Genomic DNA, 23,153 nt, shown 5'->3' with positions numbered 1-23,153 from the left:
GCCGTCCTGTGGGCAAAAATGCCTTGTTGATGCTGGAGGTCAGAGGAGAATGGGCCGACTGATTCAAGCTGATAGAAGAGCAACGTTGACTGAAATAACCACTCGTTACAACCGAGGTCTGCAGCAAAGCATTTGTGAAGCCACAACACGCACAACCTTCAGGCGGATGGGCTACAACAGCAGAAGACCCCACCGGGTACCACTCATCTCCACTACAGATAGGACAAAGAGGCTACAATTTGCACGAGCTCACCAAAATTGGACTGTTGAAGACTGGAAAAATGTTGCCTGGTCTGATGAGTCTCGATTTCTGTTGAGACATTCAAATGGTAGAGTCCAAATTTGGCGTAAACAGAATGAGAACATGTATCCATCATGCCTTGTTACCACTGTGCAGGCTGGTGGTGGTGGTATAATGGTGTGGGGGATGTTTTCTGGGCGCACTGTAGACCCCTCAGTGCCAATTGGCCATCGTTTAAATGCCACGGGCTACCTGAGCATTGTTTCTGACCATGTCCATCCCTTCATGACCACCATGTACCCATCCTCTAATGGCTACTTCCAGCAGGATAATGCACCATGTCACAAAGCTCCAATCATTTCAAATTGGCTTCTTGAACATGACAATGAGTTCACTGTACGAAAATGGCCCCCACAGTCACCAGATCTCAACCCAATAGAGCATCTTTGGGATGTGGTGGAACGGGAGCTTCGTGCCCTGGATGTGCATCCCTCAAATCTCCATCAACTGCAAGATGCTATCCTATCAATATGGGCCAACATTTCTAAAGAATGCTATCAGCACCTTGTGGAATCAATGCCACTGTAGAATTAAGGCAGTTCTGAAGGCAGAAGGGGGTCCAACACCGTATTAGTATGGTGGTCCTAATAATTCTTTAGGTGAGTGTATATATATATATAGCCCATGAGACTGCTGTAAACCATGGGGGTCATTTACTAATCTGAAATATGCGTAATTTAAGAGTATTTCAGGTGATAATGACATCACAATGGTTGCCCTGCTATCTGCAACTTTTTCCCTGCTCATGCCAGGTCTAAAATTGTGGGTGTGGGTGGGACAGCAGGCCCGTCTTATTCATTATATTCTACGTCTGTTTTAGGCCTAGAAAATGGTCTAAACATTAGACAGCAAGGAAGCTCGGAAGCCGTCTTACATTTAGAACTGTGCCTCTTCATAACTTCAGCGGACCCTCTGCCAGCTATAGGGGTTATTAAGACCGGCGTCTAAAACGTCAGTCCTAATAAATGTGCCGCCAGATCTCTAAATGCTGTTAGTAACTCAGTCATCATGGCCACCCCCAATCATGAACAGAAAATGTAATTTAAAAACTACAATCAAAAACAGCTAAAAAAGTATATGGTATATGCCATAAAAAATCCACAGTGTGTGGCACATTCCCTTTAGAGCAGAACACCGCTGCAGTAGCTGCTTACACACCGGAATAAGTACTTGCTATGTAAATGTATCTTTCCTCCTTCTGTTTTTCCAGGCCACCTAGCAAACACTTGACTTCTTGCCCGGGTGACTCCCATTACAATACATGTAAACAGAGGAACAAAAGTGGTGACAGTAAGTTCTGCTATACGACACACCGCCATTATACGGTGCACAGACTTGTTTGGGTCCCTACCACAGAGAGAGATCTATTGCTGACAACCCTAATTCTGACAACCTGCAATGGCACACCTGGGTGGCACCTTGAATCTTTGTTTAGTAGAAAGCCTCTTAAAGGGGCTGAACCCGGACATATCCCCATTCTCACCCCGGCAGCCCCCCTGACTTGAGCATTGGAGAAGTTCATGCTCCGATGCTCTCCTTTGCCCTGTGCTAAATCGCGCAGGACAAAGGCATTTTCTGGAATTCCGGTGACGAACCGGGCTCTCCTTAGGGCTGCCAGGCTTCCGCCCAGTAGTGAGCCCGGTGGTGTCACCAGCACTGATAGGCAGGCTTTAGCGCTGCCCTAGCCTGTGAAACGGCAAAGGCAGTGCTAAAGCCAGCCCATCAGAACTAGCGACTTCACCGAACACACTACACCCACACAACATTGGGTGGAAGCTTCCGCCCGGCAGTGTGTTATGGTAAATTAAAGAGCGCTTGCCCTGTGAAATGCTCCGATGCCAACATCAGGGTGGCTGCCTGGGTGAAATTATGGGTATGTTCGGGTTCAGAGCTGTATGTCCCTTTAAGTTGGCTATAAAAGCAACCAAGTGATCCCTCTTGGCCAATCCATTGAGAATTGTCCCTATTCACCCTACTGCAGGGCGTGTGGTGGGGATCGTTAAGTTGAGGAAAACAGCATTTCAATATTACAGGCAGTCAAAGCTAATGAGCGATATCCGCCTCCACATTCCCTAAACATGCTGGGGATCATCAAATATCATGACAGAACAAGGTCTTGGTACAGCCAACATTTTGATTTTTTAATCAACCCCTTCAAAATTCAGTTATGGGGCAGAAAAAGGGATCCTTCCTTTGGGCAAAATTAAGTCCAGCGCATGTTCCATATTAAACAAATTCATATTTTGCTCTTATGCCAACAGCTCTTTGGGTTAATTATTTGTGCTCAACATGGAGGAGTCCATGACTGGTCAAGACTCTGACACTTCTGCTACAAGCTGGTCCACATTTTGTGAGGACGTATGAAATGTTGGGTAAGTTCCTACATTTCTGTTCACTGTTGGTGGCAACATACAAACAGAACTGAGGCGTCACCCCCCGGGTCACTTCCTTATATTCCTGCCATGATTGGCCTCCGCACAAAGGACTACTGTAGAGAAGTTCTAGAAAAGTAAAGGTCATTGAAGCAATTCTCTGTGATCACTCTCGATGAGTGATTTACTTTATTCTGGGCGTCTTTGATCCATGGTCTGACGATACATTTAATGGATACTCATCTACGGTAGAGGAAAATATATTAATTAAAAACTGTGCGCTTTGTGTGACAGAGGGAAATAGAGAGGGTCATAAAATCTATGGATTTTATGGTGAGAAAGAGGATTCTTCTGATGTTAAAATGAAGCCTTTTAAACTGCCACCCGAACGAAAACCGAAGCCCTTCCCTGCCAGTAATTCATCCATTCTTTATTGCATTTTCCTTGCTGTGCTTAGTAAAAGGTGCCCGTCCATGTCCTAATTGGAGCACTGAAGAAGACAACTCAAGATGTTATTGATCCAAGCCTACAGGCTTCAAACAGAGGCACCTGAACCTAAAGTATCTATCGATCAGGAGCAGCATGGGTTGGAAATCTGACCAGGATGATCCTTTAGGTCCGCACATGAATTGACACCAAAGTGAACCAAATTACTCTGCTATACAAACCATCTCACCTAATGCCTCAGGACAACAGCAGTCAAGAGCTGACCCACAGAACCCTTAACAGAAAGAGGAGGTCTTCAAGATGGTCACTGAGATCAATGACACTTGACTAAAAGGTTGTATGACTGACAGTTCTTTGTCCAAATGGTGGTTTAAGGGTAGCTTGCACATCTTTCTGTTGTACGCCAAGTCTATAAAAGGCGCAACGAGTGGTAAAATTAAAAAGAGCCTTCCATCCAACAAATTAAATAACCAATAATTAAACCAGGCATACTGCCAGGTAGGGTTGGTCATGCTAAGAAAAATTTACATTTATTTTGTTTGTATCTTGAATGGTTGCTGAGAAAAGTGTACCTCTATGTTTATGCAAATTAGGCAGTTGGAGCACTGAGAGGCGGGCATAGCTCTTGGAGCACCGCTACTGCCACGCCCTTTATATGGTGGTTCTCACCTCACTATGGCGCACTGCCTCCACCCAAATCTTGCTTGGAGCTCTATAAGATAGCAGGAGAGTCTTCCTCTTCTGCTAGGGTCTGACTTGGGAAACCCATGCCTAGCTCAGTACACACTCACCCCAGGAAGGAGTTAACTGATCAACAGGTTTAATTTGGAAAAAAAGTGACCAATTGTGAATAACAAAGATAATGCAATAAAAGGAAGAAAGCACAGATTGCAATTCTAAGGAAAACCCCAGGTGAAGGGGGCGGCCATCTGTAACAGTAAGCAGTGATGGTGAGCACACACACATAGCATACAGTATAGTGATGAGCGGCAGGGGTCATATTCAAATTCACGATATTTCGCAAATATTTCGTAGAATATTTGTGAATTCGAATATTCGTTAGGAGTAGTGTTGATTGCGAATTTTCGTAATGCACATTTTTGTTATGAGAATCAATGAGATCGTGAAAACTCAGATCCAATGGTATAGTCTAACCCCCAGGCGTTACCATGGTGACGGGGACGCTTGTCGAGGAGGAGTATGCCAAAGTGGAACAACTGTACAGATTTATTCTAAAAAACTAATATATCCTTTTTTTAGAATATTCGTAATATTCTAAAACAAGAATATATAGCAATTTAGCAAATATATTCAAGATTTTTTTTTAATCAGTACACATGATCCCTCACTGCTTCTTGCTTGTGGGCCAATAATTAGGCTGCAATATCTTTGACTTTAGGAGTAGAGTTTTGAATACGAATTTTTGTAATGCGAATTTTCGTAATATTATAATAATTCGCTATATTGCTATATATTCTCGTTTTAGAATATTACGAATATTCTAAAAAACAAATATATAGCAATATAGCGAATATTCGAAAAAAAAACTAATATAGAGCAATTTAGCTAATATAGTGCTATAATCTTCTTTGTCTAATAGTTGTAATCTTTTTCTCACCTGAAGTTCAGATTGGAAAAAAATTACAACTATAAAAAAAAATAAAAGATTATAGCACTATATTAGCTAAATTGTCCTACGTTCATTTTTTGGGGAATATTCGCTATATTGCTATATATTAGTTTTTTAGAATATTCGTCATTTTTTTTTACCTGTACAGTTGTTTGGCATACTCTTCCCCGACAAGCGTCCCCGTCACCATGGGAATGCCTGGGGGTTAGAATATACCATCAGATCTGAGTTTTCACGATCTCTTTGATTCTCATTACAAAAATTTGCAACCAACACTACTCCTCAAGTCAAAGCTATTGCAGCCTTCTCATTGGCCCACAAGCTAGAAGCAGGGAGGGATCATGTGTACTGATTAAAAAAAAAATCTCGAATATTCGAAATTACGAATATATATCACTATATTCTAAATATTCACGAATTCTCGAAGTGCCGATATTCACAATTCGAATATTCGTGATCAACACTGATACAATATAACTTCCCAGCTATCTACTCCTAGCACTCAGCTTACTATTAACTCCTGTTTAACAATTAATCCAGTCCAAATATTGGGGCCCGATTGCAGAAAACGTTAGCGTGCTAATGTTGGTGCACTTCCAATTGTCTGGTCCAGGAACTAGCTGGGGGCTGCAGCATTCAGAGGCCTGGATGGCTGTGGAGTTGGTAGCAGGATCCTCCTGGGATGCAGGGCAATTCTTCTCCTGGAATGCAGGCTAGATTGTGGATGTAACGCAGTAGCTGGACTCTCTACAGCCACACAAGGTGCTGTCTGGGCTGGATTGTACTGAAGGAATGCTCACATCAGTTTGTGGAGATCTCTCAGTCACTATCTTTTCCCCATACTGCTGCCTCTAAAATGGCTGCTGCTCCACTTCCTTCTTTAGCTTTTCCCCCTAGGTCCCCTGCTATTGGCTGCAAGTGCTCATGGGATTTGTAGGCCACCTTACTTCAGGAGAGTCAGAGCTAATGCCTGCTGATCAACCCTACCAAGTTTAGTAAGCCTGGTTTAATGGGGTTGACCATGTTGACAGAGGATCTTTAAAATGGCTGGAAACTTCTTTGCACACTGTGTAAATTAGGTTTCTTTCTTGTTCTTTTAACAATATTTCCCAGTGGATGGTCACTAAAGCAGATTTGTGTCCAGACTGCTATTTTAAGCAGCGCTCTCTGCCCCCTCTCCCAGCAGGAAATCCCAGCGTGATTTCAAGATCTAATAAGCAGTTGCAGATAAACAGACCCTGGTGTCTAAGGCGAAGGAACCTTCTTCATCACTAGTTATCAGATCATTGTACAAGTAGTGGGTGAAAAGAAGGTGGTGACTATGACAGTTGTCTCTATAAAAGATATGTATAGTATAAAAAAAAAGATGCTATATAGAACAGAATAATCCCCTCTTCTATTATATGACTATAATGGAGTGGTTATTTCTATTATAAGGCTTTTATTACAACTCGAACTACCCTCTTCCATCTCCACTTCATCTGACACAAGTGATAAGATCTTGACCCCATCCTCTTATACTCCAGGCTGGAGGACAAGTTGTTTTAGGACTCATGTATAAATGATATGGTAATTTGTTCCTATTCCCGTCCATAATTCCATGTTTCCTCAGTTAGAAGGGAAACTCTCATTTCTTTTTCTGTATGAAGTGGAGGAGTGACAGCTTAGAGTTCTATATAACAGAGCGGTGGCTGGGAGAGACCTATAGAGCCTTACAAGACTGCTGCACTTACAGTAATATTGATTTCAGATGGATGAATAGCTACTTTCGCTACATCTCAGGTCTTTATCTCAAGTGGGTATCTACCAGCCATAAAAAGCTTCCAATCGCAGGAGTACTAAAAGCAATATGTCAATGGACTCTAAATGAGTAGGAAAAAATCTAAATTGAACAGCAGGACGATATCTCAATCATCTCATTACCATACATTGCGGCATTAAATGGGTTGTCCAGGGGGGCTATTTTTTTTTTATTTTTTTTTATTGGTAGAATGGCTTAAAACAAACAATAAAAACCCTCAGGCCATTCCCACTCTCCTTCCCAGTCTCTACTTCCTGATTCCTCTCAATCCAGACAATCACTGGGTGAGGCCGGTTACCGCTGTTGCCGGTGATTGGCTGTACAGTCGCATTTGCTGCATCGAGAGGAACCAGGAAAAAGAGAGCGTCAGCAGACCCAAGAAGCACTGGAATGGAAAGCAAAAGACATTGGGCAGCTATTTTTTTTCACTTTTTAAGGCATTCTGCCAATGTGTTCTTTTTTTCCTAGCCGTCCTACCCCCTTTAAAGTTTTTCCAACGCCTATTGGTTAGTAGGTAGCGTTGATCGAGCACCAAAGTGCTCGGGTGCTCGAGTAGAACACTTTGGGATGCTTGGGTTCTCTACAGAGCACCAGAGAACAATAGAAGTCAACGGGACAACCCGAGCATTAAACCTGGCACCGCCTGCTCTGAAGAGGGGAGGGTGTCTGGTTCACAGGAAAAAGGTCAGAAATTGATGGAAACACCACTGAAATTTGGGAACAGCATGGGGAGGATGTCTGGATACATCTTTGACTCCCAGGTCGCTGCTGGGAACCATGTTGTCCGAGTAGTGCGCCACTTTTACAGGCTGACAATAATACACACCAAACCGAAGATAAAATCAATTTTAGAGGAAAAATTGTTAGGAAACATTCCTTCCTGTATATTTACTTGTATATAAAGTGCAAGTGCTGGCAAAAATTACAAGGAAGAGGCACTCCGATACAACCTGTATATCACATAAAGTAGGGCCTCATTCACATTGTGGTACAATTGTTCAGGTAGTGGGACTCCTACACTCATAAAGCCTATGCAGGGAAAGGGCTGCCAAAAATTACAAGGAACCGGCGCTCCAATACACCCTTTATTACACATAAAGGAGGGCATCATACACAGCCTTGAAAAATTATGATTGATGGCCTGCTGGCGACCTTCAAAAACATTAGGAGCAAGGGCCTGCTAGTGACCCTCTAAAACATTAGGGGTGATGGTCTGCTGCTGAGCTGACCCTCTAAAGCAGGCATGGCCAACCTGTGGCTCTCCAGCTGTTGTAAAACTACAACTCCCACCATGCCCTGCTGCAGGCTGATAGCTGTACGCAGTCTGAGCATGCTGGGAGTTGTAGTTTTGCAACAGCTGGAGAGCCTCAGGTTGGCCATGCCTGCTCTAAAACATTAGGGGCAAGGGCCTGCTGCTGATCTGACCCTCTAAAACATTAGGGACGAGAGCCTGCTGCTGATCTGACCATCTAAAACATTAGGAGCGAGGGCAGCCTAATAAGCATGTTGATATGATGGAGAAAGAGGACGAGAAAAGGAAGATTGAACCATATACCCTTTTTTTGTGGTGGAAGGGGTGCAATGTATTCAATACACCATAAAAGCCACATTTAAAGTGCCTTTATGTTCAGCTGATTTCCTCTGGTGGAGTAGAGAATTCAGGGGCAATCCAGGCCTTGGTCATTTTTATAAGAGTCAACCTGTGAGCAGTTGACAGGCGGATGCGCTTATCAGTTATTATGCCCCCAGCAGCACTAAATACACGCTCTGACAAAACACTCAGGGTGAGGGTGCTGGCGGGGTGTCATGAAACTGTCCCAGGCCTTGGAGAGTGTTGCCCTGCCTCTGACTGCTGTGTGTTCCCCTCGTCTCCCCTCCTTGGTTGCCCAAGGAACTACGGACTCTGCTGCTAGCATTGTCAGCTGGAAATTTTTGGAGCAATTTTTTCACAAGGACCTTCTGGTATTGCACCATTTTGCTCGTCCTCTCCACCACAGGAATGAGAAATAAGAAGTTCTCTATGTAGCGGGGGTCGAGAAGGGTGAACAACCAGTAATCGGTGTTGGGCAAAATGCGCATAACGGGAAAGGCAGGTCACGGGAAAGGCAGCATAACAAAGTCAGCCATGTGTACAAGAGTCCCAACAGACAAGACTTTGCTGTCCTCATCAGGAGGATGACTCTCGATCTCCTCATCCTCTTCCTCCTCTTCTGCCCATCCCAGCTGAACAGATGGAATTAATCTTCCATGGGTACTACCCTCTGTAGCGGAGGCAACTGTCTCCTGCTCCTCATCATCCAATTTGCGCTGAGAAGACGAACAGAGGGTGGTCTGGCTATCACCCTGTGTACTGTCTTCCCCCATTTCCACCTCTTCCACATGCAAAGCGTCCGCCTTCATTGTGAGCATCGAGCGTTTCAGTAGACACAGAAATGGGATGGTGACGCTGATGATAGCGGCATCGCCGCTCACCATCTGTGTTGATTCCTCAAAGTTACATAAAACCTCACAGAGGTCAGACATCCATGCCCACTCATCGCTCATGAAGAGCGGAAGCTGACTGGAAAGGCAACGACCATGTTTCAGCTGGTTTTCCACTACTGCCCTCTGCTGCTCAGAAAGCCTGGCCAACATGTGGAACGTGGAGTTCCAGTGCATGCTCACATCGCACAACAGTCGGTGAGCTGGCAATTGCAAGTGCTGCTGCAGCGTTGCCAGACCAGCGGAAGCTGTCGATGACTTGCGGAAATGGGCACACACGTGGCGCACCTTCACCAGTACCTCAGGCAAATTGGGGTAGGTTTTGATAAACCGTTGAACCACTAGGTTGAACACGTGGGCTAGGCATGGTATGTGTGTAAGCTTGCCCAGCTCCAAAGCCGCCACCAAGTTACCGCCATTATCAGACACAACTATGCCTGGTTCTAGATTGAGTGGCGAGAGCTCAGTCTGGTCCCTTATCCCCTGCCACAGCTTTGCGGCGGTGTGCTGTTTGTCACCTAAGCAGATCAGCTTCAGCACGGCCTATTGCCGTTTCCCCACTGCAGTGCTACACTGCTTACATCTACCGACTGATGACTGACTAGTGCTGCAAAATGAGAATTCTGATGGGGAAGTGGAGGAGGAGGTGGTGGAGAAGGGGGGGTTGCAGCCACTAATGTAGATGGTGGCAGAAATCCTGATGGAAGTAGAGCCCTCAATCCTTGGCGTCAGTAGCACCTCTGCCATCCCAGGGTACAACTCAATCCCGGCCTCCACAACGTTCACCCAGTGTGCCGTCAGGGAAATGTAGCGTCACTGGCCGAAAGCACTTGTCCATGTGTCAGTTGTTAGGTGGACCTTCCCAATAACTGCTTTGGTCAGGGCACGAGTGATGTTACCAGACACATGTTGGTGTAAGGCGGGCATGGCACACCATGGAAAATAATGGCGGCTGGGGACTGCATAACGAGGGACGGCCGCCGACATCAGGCTGTGTCCTCAGTGTCCACAAGCCTAAATGGCAACATTTCCAGGGCCAGTAATTTGGAAAGGTGCACATTTAGTGCTATGGCCTGTGGGTGGCTGGGTATTTGCGTTTTCGTTCAAAGGCCTGGGGTATGGACATCTATATGCTGCGCTGGGACACAGAAGTGGATGTGCTAGCTGATGGTGTTTGCGAATGTCCAGGTGCAGTTCGGGAGGCATCCTGGCCTATGTCGTGGACAGGGGATTGGTCAGCATGTTACAATGTTACACAAGGGATGTAGAGGCAGTGGTGTGACCCGCAGACACCGACTGTGGACCCAGGTGTTCAGCCCACCTACAGTATTAGGGTGCTTTGATGCCATGTGGCGGATCATGCTGGTGGTGGTGAGGTTGCTATTGCTCACGCCCCTACTCATTTTGGTATGGCACAGGTTGCAAATGACAATTCTTTTATCGTCCGCACTTTCCTAAAAAAAGCGTGGAACACCTACCCCTTGGCAAGGGGGATTTCCGCAAGGGTGTGCTCCGGGGAACAGTTGCGGGCCTGTTTAGTGTGGCCCACCTTCTCCCTTTTGCCACCCCACTGCCTCTTCCAGCCTGTTGCAGATCCCTCCCCCTCTGTACTGCTGTCCTTGCTCGGCTTGCCACCTTCCCAGGTTGGGTCAGTGATTTCATCGTCCACCACCTCCTCTTCCACTTCCTCACTCTGGTCATCCTCCTGACTTGTTGACCTAACAACAACCTCACTTATTGACAACTGTGTCTAATCCTCATCATCAACCTCTTCAGACACTAATTGCCGTTAACTTATTGGCAACTGTGTCTCATCATCGTCATCCGCATTGTGAAACACTAACTGCCATTCCCCACAGTCATCTTCTTCTGACTGTGGATGCTCAAGAGTTTGGGAATCAGGACACAAGATCTCCTCATGTCCCTCTTCAAGCGGGCTTGGCGAGAGGCCCAAATCAAGGAATGGCGATTAAAAGAGCTACTCGGAATATCCGAGTGTGGGATGACTTGTTTGCCAAGACTCTCCATGGTGCGAGGAAGGAGGATCAGGGTGAGGATTCTGTTGACCAGACTCTTGGTTACTGAGACTGGACTTTGTGGTGCTTAACCGACTGGAAGCATTATCTGCTGCAATCCAACCGACCGACCACCTGGTCTGACTTCGAGAGTGGTGTCCTGCGCCGCCCTGCAAACTGGGACATGAAGCTAGGTATCGTGGATGAGTGTGTTTCTTGTGCTCTGGCAGCAGGCACAGTTTTACTGCGGCCAGGGCCACGGCCTCTGCATGCTCCATCAGCAGCACGGCCACTTCTCCGTCCCTTACTGCTCGCCTTGAGCATATTAAATGGTATATATGCTTGCAAGTATGTCACATGTACAGTAGCGCAGGTTTTGTAAGTGTATGCGCAAAAAAATTTGACTGAACGTCACAGATATTTAGCATGCACAAACGTTATACAGGAGATGTAGCGCAGGTAATGTCGCTGTCACCAGCGGCCAAACAATTGCTCTGAATGTCACAGATATTTAGGATGCGCTAATGTAACACAACAGATGTAGCAGAGGTTGTGTCACTGTCAGCAGCGGCCAAACAATTGCACACAATTTAGCGCAGGTTGCGCTAATAATATATAGCGGCCAGATAATACAGAACACCTTTCAACACTAAACAATTTCTGTCCCTGTACTATCTGTCCCTTATGCTGCAGCTCTCCCTGACTAAGGCTGAGCCGGACCACGTGTCAGCCAATCACTGTAATATAGAAACATAGAATGTGTCGGCAGATAAGAACCATTTGGCCCATCTAGTCTGCCCAATATATCTGAATCCTATGAATAGGCCCCTGGCCCTATCTTATATGAAGGATGGCCTTATGCCTATCCCATGCATGCTTAAACTCCTTCACTGTATTTGCAGCTACCACTTCTGCAGGAAGGCTATTCCATGCATCCACTACCCTCTCAGTAAAGTAATACTTTCTTATATTACTTTTAAACCTTTGCCCCTCTAATTTAAAACTGTGTCCTCTTGTGGTAGTTTTGTGTAATGCCAGTAACCAACATAGCTACGGCATTACAGTGAGGGCCAGTACTTCACCGCATGTTTATTGGCTGCGTACTAGCCAACAAACGTGCGGGAAGGAGACTTGAGCATCGTGCTCAAGCACACGCGGTGTTCGGCCGAGCATGCTTGCCCAACACTATTAGTAGGGTCTCTCAAAAATACACTGAACACATGGTGTCCTATAACGGATTTCCAGCGATGAGCTATAATTTGTGAGGAAGACAGGCAGCAGGGGTTCATTTACTCTGCAGCGCCACCACAGGAGAAATGAAGCATTACTTCCTACTGTGATCAAGGAGTTGTCTGCATGTTGGGTCCTACAGAAAACCAAAACCAAAGTGAATTAATAGAGCCTCACACTTGCCTACACCTCTCCATCCATTCTCCACCTCACCAGGTGGTCAGGCAAATCTCATCCCCAGAGATGGTACTCACATCTTTATGAGATCTATGGCATATCCCCACATATCTGGAGTAAGAACATTTTTATAAATTTGCACTTATTCCCATTAAAGACAAGACCTTTGGTGTTTATGAGTCTTCATGGTGATGGTTGAGGAGGACCATGGTCTTTGCATAGACCGTCCCATCACACCATTCAGGAATATATGGAATAATTGGCCACTAGCACATGGCACACTCCTCTACCCAGACAAAAGATAAACAGTTTTAAGACAATTTATTCTCATCGAGAGACTTATCGAGGAAATTGGACCATAGCAACCAACGAGGTCTTTGTTCTCATTTTCTAACTAGTGCTAGAAAATTATCTGCTTGTCGCAATGGGCAACGCCTCCAATTTACTTTGCATGTTGCAGAGCTAACTTTGTTATATAACTCTTAATTTATATTTTTTATGCTGTTTATCCAGTTTTATATCTTTAGAGATATTCTTCTTCATTTTTTGCACCACCACCTGTCCATGAATGTCACCCTTTTAAGGCGGCTTTATAGATTAGACCGTCAGCTGTACCCAACGATTTCCAGTGGAAAGACGGATCGGGCATGTTGGATTTCAACATCTCCCATCTTTAATTCTCAAGGTTGGTAGAGACATCATGTAGTAGTTTGGTCCAGTCTCTCTAAATTGAGAACGCGTGCACGCTCAGACACCTTTGGCGAACGCTCTTAAAAGGGGTGGTCCAATTTGCACAATCCCGACTTGTTAGAATGGCTCCTTGACCATAGGCTGATCAAAGTGTCCCCACCCTGTGCTGGGAGTCTCTGCACTTAGCTGTAATCTACGGTGAAATCCAGTGGTGTTGAATTTCCCTGCAGTGACCCTACAGGGGAAAATAGGAATTGCACAATGTCCATTAAAGTCAATAGATTGTGTGTACTGCAGGACAGGAGAGGTCCTCCAGCAAGAGTGACGCTCTTTGCAGACACTGGCCAATAGATGAGGATTCTGAAAGCAGGACGCCCTCTAAACTAGACTGCCCCTTCAAATTTGTGTGCGAGATGGAGAATAGTCTATAATAGCAGTAATTCCCAACCAACCAAGGAGCGAGGTTGTCCAAGATTAAGAAACATGGCTGCTTTGTAGAGCGCCGCTCTTGGCCATGGGTTGTATGTGGTATTGCAGGCCAGCTCCTTTGAAGTGAATGGGGATAATTTGAGAATTTACGTGTCATGGTTTTTAGGAAGAAAGTACCCATGTTTTTTCTTCTCCTGTAATAGTAAAGTTTGTAGGATGCATCTTTCGCATCACTTTATCTCTCTGTATGCAGCCATTTTTTTTTTTTTTTTTTTTTTTTCATAGTTTTTGCCCTGGTTCCGGATCCCTCTGATGAGCCTCAACGCCTCCATATTTCACCCAGATTTTTGAAAATCAAACTCTCCTTAGTTGGGAGCGATGAATGGGCCGCTCTGCAGCGCAAATTCCCCTCTGACTTCAGTCATGAAGTGTGCCGAGCCGGAGATGAGAAACGCGCGGATGATATCCATCGCCTCACCATTTAACAAGCAGGCCCGGATTACAGTCATGAAATATTAAAGTAGTGGGCAGCATCGTCCTCATTCATCTTCACTTCCAGATTCCACTAAGGATCTTAATTTTTGTACATCGATTGTTTCACAATTTTTACGGCTAAGATGCTGACGTTTCCGAGATGGCATTTTTCAATCAGAAAATCCAATCACGTTTAAAAAAAAAAATACAAATGAAAATTTGAGATTTTTTTTTTTGATTTTTTTTTTTGACAAAGGAACAGAAGTGTAAAGAACGGGCTGGAGTCCCTTAAAGGGGTTGTTCAGAATTTTGATATTCATGGCTTGTCCTCACCAAGCTCAGATCAGCGGGGGTCTGACACCGCGCACCCCTGGCAAACTATTGACTCGCCAACACTACAGGAACTACACAGTAAGTTACAGTCATTTCAATGTCATCCTTGGCTCTGCTACATCTGTACTACAAGGCTACTGCGTGTAATATGGAGCATTTCATATCTCCCATGCATCATATAGCCAGTGCAGAGTTGGTTTCACTCGCACCCCCGCTGTGCCCTACGAAAAAATTCTAAATGATTCGCCATCACACCTAATTACTGGCGGGCGATCAGCAGCAGGTTCTGCTAAATGGTTTCACTGAAAGTTTTAGTTTTTTCCTGGCAGTCATGGTGTCATTCAAAGACACTGATCACTGTACAGACCTGTTATTTAACCACTATATATTAGTATTATTTAAGCACTGTGTGGTAGTATTACTTGAGTACTGTATAGTAGTTTTACTAAAACACTGTATGGTAGTATTATTGAAGCTCTGTATATTAGTATTATTTGGGGACTGTATGGATATTTTATTTGAGCACTGTATGGTAGTATTAGTTCAGAACTGTATAGTAGTGTTATTTAAGTACTGTATGGTAGTATTAGTTCATAACTGTATAGTAGTGTTATTTAAGCACTGTATGACAGTATTATTTGATCACTGTGTCAGTGTACAGTAGAATTATTAGGGGACTGTATGGTAGTAGTATTTGAACAAAGTATTGTGAAGTTATAACAATGTATGGAGGTATTGTTTGAGCACTATATGGTAGTATCATCAGAGCGCTATATGAAAGCACGATTAGCATGGCAGTGTTATTTGTGCACTGAATGGCGGTGGCATTGGAGCGCTATACGGTAGTATTATTGTTGCACTGTTTTTAGGTATTATTTGAGCACTGGATAGCAGTAGATTGTAGGCACTATGGAAGTTATTTCAGCCCTGTATTGTGGTATTATTAAAGCCCTGTACTGTGGTATTATTTAAGAGCATTTTGGTAGCTTTATTTGAGAAAAGTACTGCAGAATTATTTGAAAGATATATGGAGGTAGTGTTTGAGCAGTAATATTGGAGCACTGTTTGGTAGTATTATTTAAGCACCTTGCAGTATAATTTGGGTACTGTATGGTACTATTAGTTGAGAACTTTATGGTAGTACTATTTTTGCACCGTATGTTAGAGGTACTTGAGCACTGTACGACTAATGTTTGCTACTCTGTGGTAGTATTATATGACTAAATGATTGTATAATTATTTGAACAGCGTACAGAGGTAATGTTTGCACACTGTATGCTGCATTATTTGAGCACTGTATGGAGCTATTATGTGGCGCGGTAATATTTGTCACTGTATGACAGCATTGATTGTGCTCTGTGTCACGGCATGACTTTGGCTTGTTATTATGCAGATATATTGTTACTTTAATGACACTTTCATAGAACTGGTGGTATGATCGCTTCCCGTCGCTGTAGAATGCATTATATCAACGACAACTGGAAGAGTACGGCTCTGCTACATCCATGGCAGTGAAATCATGGAGTCATTAATCGTTGCGGGGCTATAATGCATCTATCGCTATCATTTACAAAAGAGAAATGAACAAAGGAATTATTAATCCAAATGACTGGAGTCAAGTGAGCTCTATGAATTACATGACAGTTATAATGAGCCAATTAACCTCCGTCATACGGAATTACACCGGCACAATTCAATGTTCATCCCGTGATGCAGTCATACTATGGAAGAATTCAATCCCAACCACCCAGCCATGAAAGTTGCACGCTCCACTCGCGTAAAAAGCCAAATGAACCGTCCTGGGTTCTTTAACATAATTAAAGGGACAGTAACAATTTTAAAGAGATTGTAAATCAAGAAATGTGAAAGCAAACGTTGGCCTATTTGTCAGTCTGTAAGCTCTTGAAGTAAACCTGGAAGAGAAGCTGGAGTCTCAGAAAGGGTGGAGTTAATACAAAGGGGAGTGGCTTAAGCCCCTGCCCTTGTTCTCATGGTCCAGACCAGTACTCCTCAAAGCTTAGGGTGGGCCTAATAGGGGCAGTTTTGACAGGGGTGATCACATGGTCATAATTTAAGTCACACTTAGGGGCTCATGCACACAACTGGACGATATTTTGACCGATTATCGCTAAAGAGCGTTCGCAGTAATACTACCACCGATTGCTCATTTAATGCTTAAAATCAGCGCTTGCCGGCGGCAGATCGTTCTGTCTAATAGCGCAGGCAGTATGGGGATGAGCGATGGTATAGTGACTTCTCCTCTCCATGCTGTGGAGGAGATCACTGCATGTGAAAGCAGAGGTCTCCTCCGCTAGCAAGCGATTGCCAGGAGGGAGCACTTACTGATCTGCCTGTCTAATACAGGCTTTAGTCCAGGAGAAAAATTAAAGTGCAATATTTTTCATTGTGACCCAGGCAGAGGGGCCCTAGTATACAAAGATTGAGAAGTCATAGGATAGGTTGGTAAGGGGTGTGTCCTTTCTCAGAAGGTGTATTCTTTCAGTTGCTGCTCATGGCACATTCTCTTTCTGCTGCAGCTTTCTCGCTATCACAGCTCGGGGAGTGTCCTGTCTGCTGCAGCTTTCTAGCTATCACAGCTCAGGGAATGTCCTGTCTGCTGCAGCTTTCTTGCTATCACAGCTCAAGGAGTGTCCTTTCTGCTGCAGCTTTCTAGCTATCACAGCTCAGGGAGTGTCCTGTCTGCTGCAGCTTTCTAGCTATCACAGCTCAAGGAGTGTCCTTTCTGCTGCAGCTTTCTCGCTATCACAGCTCGGGGAGTGTCCTGTCTGCTGCAGCTTTCTCGCTATCACAGCTCGGGGAGTGTCCTGTCTGTTGCAGCTTTCTCGCTATCACAGCTCAAGGAGTGTCCTTTCTGCTGCAGCTTTCTAGCTATCACAGCTCAGGGAGTGTCCTGTCTGCTGCAGCTTTCTAGCTATCACAGCTCAAGGAGTGTCCTGTCTGCTGCAGCTTTCTCACTATCACAGCTCGGGGAGTGTCCTGTCTGCTGCAGCTTTCTCGCTATCACAGCTCGGGGGGGGGGGGCCTGTCTGTTGCAGCGCTCCCCAACACCGCTCAGAAGGAAGTTGAAGGAAAAAAGGAACTGAGCATGTGCATCTACCTCAGCAAGGTGGACAGAGAAATAAGAAAAAGAACAAACAACAGGTGGCGCTATACAGATACCTTTTAATTTTTAATTACATGAAATTACAAGTATTCAGATCCAGGTGCTGGTTTGAAAACTGCTGAATATTCTTTGTAGGACACCCCTTTAGCTATAAAGTGTTTTTGTGCATTTCTTTTTGTTTTGTTTTTTTTCCTTTGGGGGGGGAATTAAAGTTTAACGTTCTAGATGATAGAAGTGGATTGATACAATTAACGCAGTAGAATAAATGAAGGCTGGCATCAGCAAATGTGGGCAGATAGCATGATAAACCAGTTTGGGGGCTAATAAACCAGTGAGCAGTGACTTTCCATACACGTGCTCCATTGAGCATTATTTGTCTATAATTCCACAAGTGGTGGCACATACGGTATATTTTGCAATAATCCAAAAATTACAAGATGGAATAACTGTGTATGCTGATCTTGGAGTCATGTGTCCCTCCACTCCCTTGACCCCTTCTGTAGACTACGGGCCAGCAACCTCCGGCACTTCAGCTATTGTTAAACTACCACTCCCAGCATGCTCCATTAACTTTTATGGGAGTTCTGAGAACAGCCAAGCAAGTGTGCATGCTGGGAGTCAGTTTCACCACAGCTGAAGTGTCGAACTTTGCTGATCCATGCTGTAGACAGTATAAGACAGTATAGAAGGGACAGATGGAAGAGCAACAGGTGACTGCAGGATCAGACTACACTGGGCTTCTTTGTAGTCTGTAACCATGGGAACACATCGGATTGCACTGGAGCTGTATATGTGATAGTGAAAACTATTTGCAAAGTTGCAGAATTTTGGAGTTTCGGATGATTTAGAGCATTCAAAATGGTTGCAAATGTGTCATTTTTAAGGCTCCCCTCCATTCAGTTTTCAAGCAATGGCCCATTGAAATAAATAAATGAATAAATTCTTCACGAAATGTTCTCTGGGGGCGCACTCCTTTGAGAATTCAGCTATGTCAAGGCAAGATTAGATGGGACGACAAAATCAATGCAGCCTGGTCTATATTTGGTCTCATAGTAGATATGTACGAGCAGATCATTTCTGACGCATTTCTTCCCCGACAGCTTGGTGCAGGCTTTCCAGCTGGTCTGTATTGTGAAGAACGTTCCAGCCACAAAACTGCCATTAATTCTCATTAATTAGAGAGAATTCCCATTCTTGCATAGCAATCATAAATAATCTCTCCGTGTGACTCTATTGTGTGCTGTAGTCAATCTGCTCCGGGGAAAAAATAACTACTTTTCAAGTTTCATTTTCCCAATAGGAGACCACTGAAAGCTCTTGAAAAAAAAAAAAAAAGTGACCTTTTTTCTGGTTAAAATGGAAAAATACAATCCACAACACAAAGCACTGATGAAACAGACTGAGCTAAGCATGGAGACTCCATTGTGGAATGGAAGTGTCTACACCAAGAATTGTGGTGCAAAAAGGAATAAATCACTTGATGTATAGAGAAGGTGTAAACTTTCCAGCAGGAGATCCGAATGCCTGAACCAAAGTCTATAGAGTCAGAAGTAACAGCATATACCGTGCATCACAACACAATACAGTAAGAGGCAAGAAAACCAACAACACAAGCAGAAGAAAGGAGTAAAGAGCAATGGTGGGCAGGAAGGATTAATGCAAGCGGAAAATGGTAAGGAAGCAATGGAAGGAATGGAGGGTGGGCTGAAAGGAATGGAGTATTGGATGGAAGGAACTGAGGGTTGGATAGAAAGGAACGGAGGGTTGGATGGAAGGAACGGAGGGTTGGATGGAAGGAACGGAGGGTTGGATGGAAGGAACGGAGGGTTGGATGGAAGGAACGGAGGATTGGATGGAAGGAACGGAGGGTGGGATGGAAGGAACGGAGGGTGGGATGGAAGGAACGGAGGGTGGGATGGAAGGAACGGAGGGTGGGATGGAAGGAACGGAGGGTGGGATGGAAGGAACGGAGGGTGGGATGGAAGGAACGGAGGGTGGGATGGAAGAAACGGAGGGTGGGATGGAAGAAACGGAGGGTGGGAAGGAAGAAACGGAGGGTGGAAAGAAAGGAACGGAGGATGGGATGAAAGGAACAGAGGATGGGATGAAAGGAACAGAGGATGGGATGAAAGGAACAGAGGATGGGAAGGAAGTAACGGAGGGTGGGAAGGAAGTAACGGAGGGTGGAATGAAAGGAACGGAGGGTGGGATGAAAGGAACGGAGGGTGGAAAGGAAGAAATGGAGGGTGGGATGAAAGGAATGGAGGGTAACAAGGAAGGAATGGAGGATTGTATGGAAGGAATGGAGGGTCACAATGAAGGAAGGAATGGAAGACAGGATGGAAGGAATGGAGGGTGATGGGTAGTGGCGTGCCGGTCTGCCCCGGGTGCCAGATACACTGAGAGCTTCCATCACTACAGATGAAAGCGCTCACAGCGCCGGGGAGCCAGCAGTCCTCTCACTCACTGTCGCTCAGCTCCCTGTGCTCTTTCCCTCCTGCAGACACAGACCGCGCTGATGGTTTCGGTAGGAGGAGCCTAAGGCCCCTTTCACACAAACAAGTTTTCAGCGCAGGTGCAATGCGTGACGTGAACACATAGCACCTGCATGAATCCTGACTCATTTCAATGGGTCTGTGTACATGAGCATTTTTTTTCACACATCAGTTCTGCGTTGCGTGAAAAACGCTGCATGTTCTATATTCTGTGTTTTTCACTCAGCTATTGCCCCATAGAAGTGAATGAGTCTTCAGTGAAAAACTAAGAGATGTTGTTTGTAAACCTTTTTTAGCAACTGAAAAACGCATCAAAAAACGCATTTCACCTGCGCGGAAAAAACTGAACGCAATCGCAGACAAAACTGACTGAACTTGCTTGCAAAATGGTGCGAGTTTCACTGAACGCATCCGGAGCCAATCCGTCACGCTCGTGTGAAAGAGGCCTAAGGCTGGGAATCTGCCACACGTGGCCACAGCACGGTCTATGCCTGCAGGGGAGTGATGGATCTGATCATCAGGACAAGGAGAGAAGTTACTTGTTTTGCTTTGTTTGTTTGTTTTTCTTTTCATTTTATTAACACTGCATTAGAAAAGGTAACATCACAAGTTGCAAACAACACATTCATTTGCAAAACACGTTCGTTGCTACAAGTTAGAAGAAAAGTACAATTACAGTTTTTGCCTCCAGGACTCGGTTACAATATCATCTGAGTGTCTGCTGTGACTGGCCTGGTAATTACACAGGTAACGCATAAACCGAAATATTAGACTACTGAAGGTAAGCAGACCTCCCAAGAAGAGATTTTCAATTTCACTTCGACAAGTGCAACTAGAGTATCAACATTTCTCCCTGGGTTAACATCCAATTTCTTTTTGGATTCTCCCTGCTCTATCATTTTCTTCAGATTTATAGATACGTAATCACTCAGCACAACTATTTACTGCCTCTCAGGTCCTGACAAGACCTGACTGCAAGATGAGCGTCTGTTACAAGTAAATATAGACATTTATCATAGCAGATACTTTTGGGTTCCTACCTTCACAATAGGTCGGGTCTCCTTGAAAGGGGACAAACCCGTTCCGACATTCACATGTGGCCTTCGTGATCCAGTTTCTGCATTCTGAGTTTTCTCCACATTGATAACCATCCGCGCAAAAGTCATGCCCTGCAAAAATGTTACATTATCTGCTTGGTGTTTATTCGAGAATGGAAAATGTACAGTTCATGTTCACACTTGAACATGAATTAATTTCTTTAAATAGACAATACTCTGTGCAGACTACTTTCATAACATATCTTCATGGTCAGAGCTCTGTTTTTCTGACACAGACCTCTATACCCCAGTATGATAAAATTCTGACTACCTGCAGACACCACTAGGGGGAGCTCAGGAGTTTACTGCATAACGTATATATTTTACAGGCAAAGTAGGAAAACCAAGTACCGTAATCTGTAGATTTTTCAGAATGCTTTAGACAAAGTATGAAATAAGGTAATTTCCTTGTGACATCATAATCACCTAGGCTTACCTAACACACAGCACTTCATTAACAAACTGCAAACTATGTAATGCAAACTAATTAAAGATATGATAGAAAACTGAGACTCTTATTTATTGCAAGTACATTTTTACATGAAAATATTTTTAGTTCAGCACTTTTTTTTTACATGAACTGGTAACCGAGACCTGAACACAATATAAAAATTCAGATTTAAACATATTGGACATCTGGACAGAACATTGTCCAATAAGAATTTTTTAGTTTTTTTGTAATGTCCGCTCAATAATGCTGGGTTAGCTCCTAAATTGCATCATTTAAATATCCCTGCTTAATAAGTTTCCTTTAATTTTGTAGTTATTTTTTTTTTCTGTGATATTAGATGGTAGCTCTGGGGGAAGTACCAGTTCTTGTTGAGGGGATTTGGCTGGTGCACATGCAATGCTCCATGGGAAATGAGTATGCAAATTAGCCCTCCTGTCTCTCTAGTGCCGCCTATAGGTACTAGCTCCCCTGCGGGTCTAGGACTAGGGATATTACTGTCTGGTTTGATTTACAGCCCTGGCCATTTTTCAAGGCTCTTACAGGTCGCTACCTACAGGCTGCATTACACAGACAGGTTCCTTTCCTCTGGAGTGGAGCTAATTTATACATAGACTCATTGACAAAAAAAATATATAATCCCGCACCAAGAAGGAGTTGTTGTAATGAAGCTAAGTGTGAATGTAATGGTGATGTATTTAAGCAATTACAATATTGCAGCGACCCGTGAAGAGCAGAGTGGAGGATGGGAGTGGTAGTGGCTCTTGCTCTCAAAGTCAACCATGGCAACTTTCCTCACATCGTTGCTCCCTAGGGCCTTGCCATGAAAGGAGAGGGCACCCTTACTTCCCTTTGGGCACACCCTGTGAGAGGGTAACCTTGATGTAGGGCATGTATAGTACAATGGCCATCGTATGGTGTATGAAAACTTTTTTTTAGCATTAGTATTTATTTAATTAAAAAAAAAGTCTCAAATCTTCAATGGTGATAAACCTGTAGAGGACTGAGCTTCCAAAAATCTAAAAATACTGCATGAGTGCAGCCACCATTTATGTGTGACCTGAACTGAAGAGTTTTATGGAACCCATTATGATAGACGTCAGAGGCTCGGTCCCAATCTAGAGATAAATAACCGACCGTGAGAAGAATAGATCACAACGGAAACCAAATGTCCCAGTAAGAGAACTATTTTTCCACTGTCTTTTGTCATTGCAGACAAAAAGATTAACCACTACCTCGGATCTGTCCGGTTCCACTCATTTGTTTCTTCATTTTTATTTCTCTGTTCATTTTTCAGTATTTTTCTTATTTTTATCTATTTAGCTTCACTACAACACTTTTTTACTTCATGTTGAATTATTTGATTTTAGTTTGTTTGCATTTGTTATGTTTTATCTGTTTATTTGTTCCTTTTTGAGTTTTTAATTTCATAATACATTTCCAAATTATAAAGCGCATTGTAGCAAAAACAAAACAAAACAAGAAACCAAGTGGTTCTTCTTATACCCTTCCATTTTATTTTTACCCCTACATTTCCAATTTTTGTTTCCCACACAGAGATTTATTTCAGCACCAAGTCTGGTCAGCAGGTAACTGGTCATTCCTTATT

At 44.1% G+C, this 23,153-nt stretch overlaps 1 protein-coding gene across 3 annotated transcripts in view; it reads right to left on the bottom strand.

The window, feature by feature from the left end:
* The window catches only part of NELL1 (neural EGFL like 1), an 843,611-nt gene that overhangs the window by 544,168 nt on the left and 276,290 nt on the right, over positions 1–23,153 (bottom strand). For all 3 annotated transcript variants that reach the window (XM_044270977.1, XM_044270974.1, XM_044270976.1), the window contains exon 12: positions 21,040–21,168. In XM_044270977.1, the coding sequence (XP_044126912.1) occupies positions 21,040–21,168 (129 nt within the window). The remainder of the gene's footprint in view (positions 1–21,039; positions 21,169–23,153) is intronic.

This window comes from Bufo gargarizans, chromosome 10, assembly GCF_014858855.1.
Source record: "Bufo gargarizans isolate SCDJY-AF-19 chromosome 10, ASM1485885v1, whole genome shotgun sequence".
Lineage (NCBI taxonomy): Eukaryota > Metazoa > Chordata > Amphibia > Anura > Bufonidae > Bufo > Bufo gargarizans.
The sequence above is the reverse complement of the archived record's forward strand: the minus strand, read 5'-3'. Positions and strand labels throughout refer to the sequence as shown.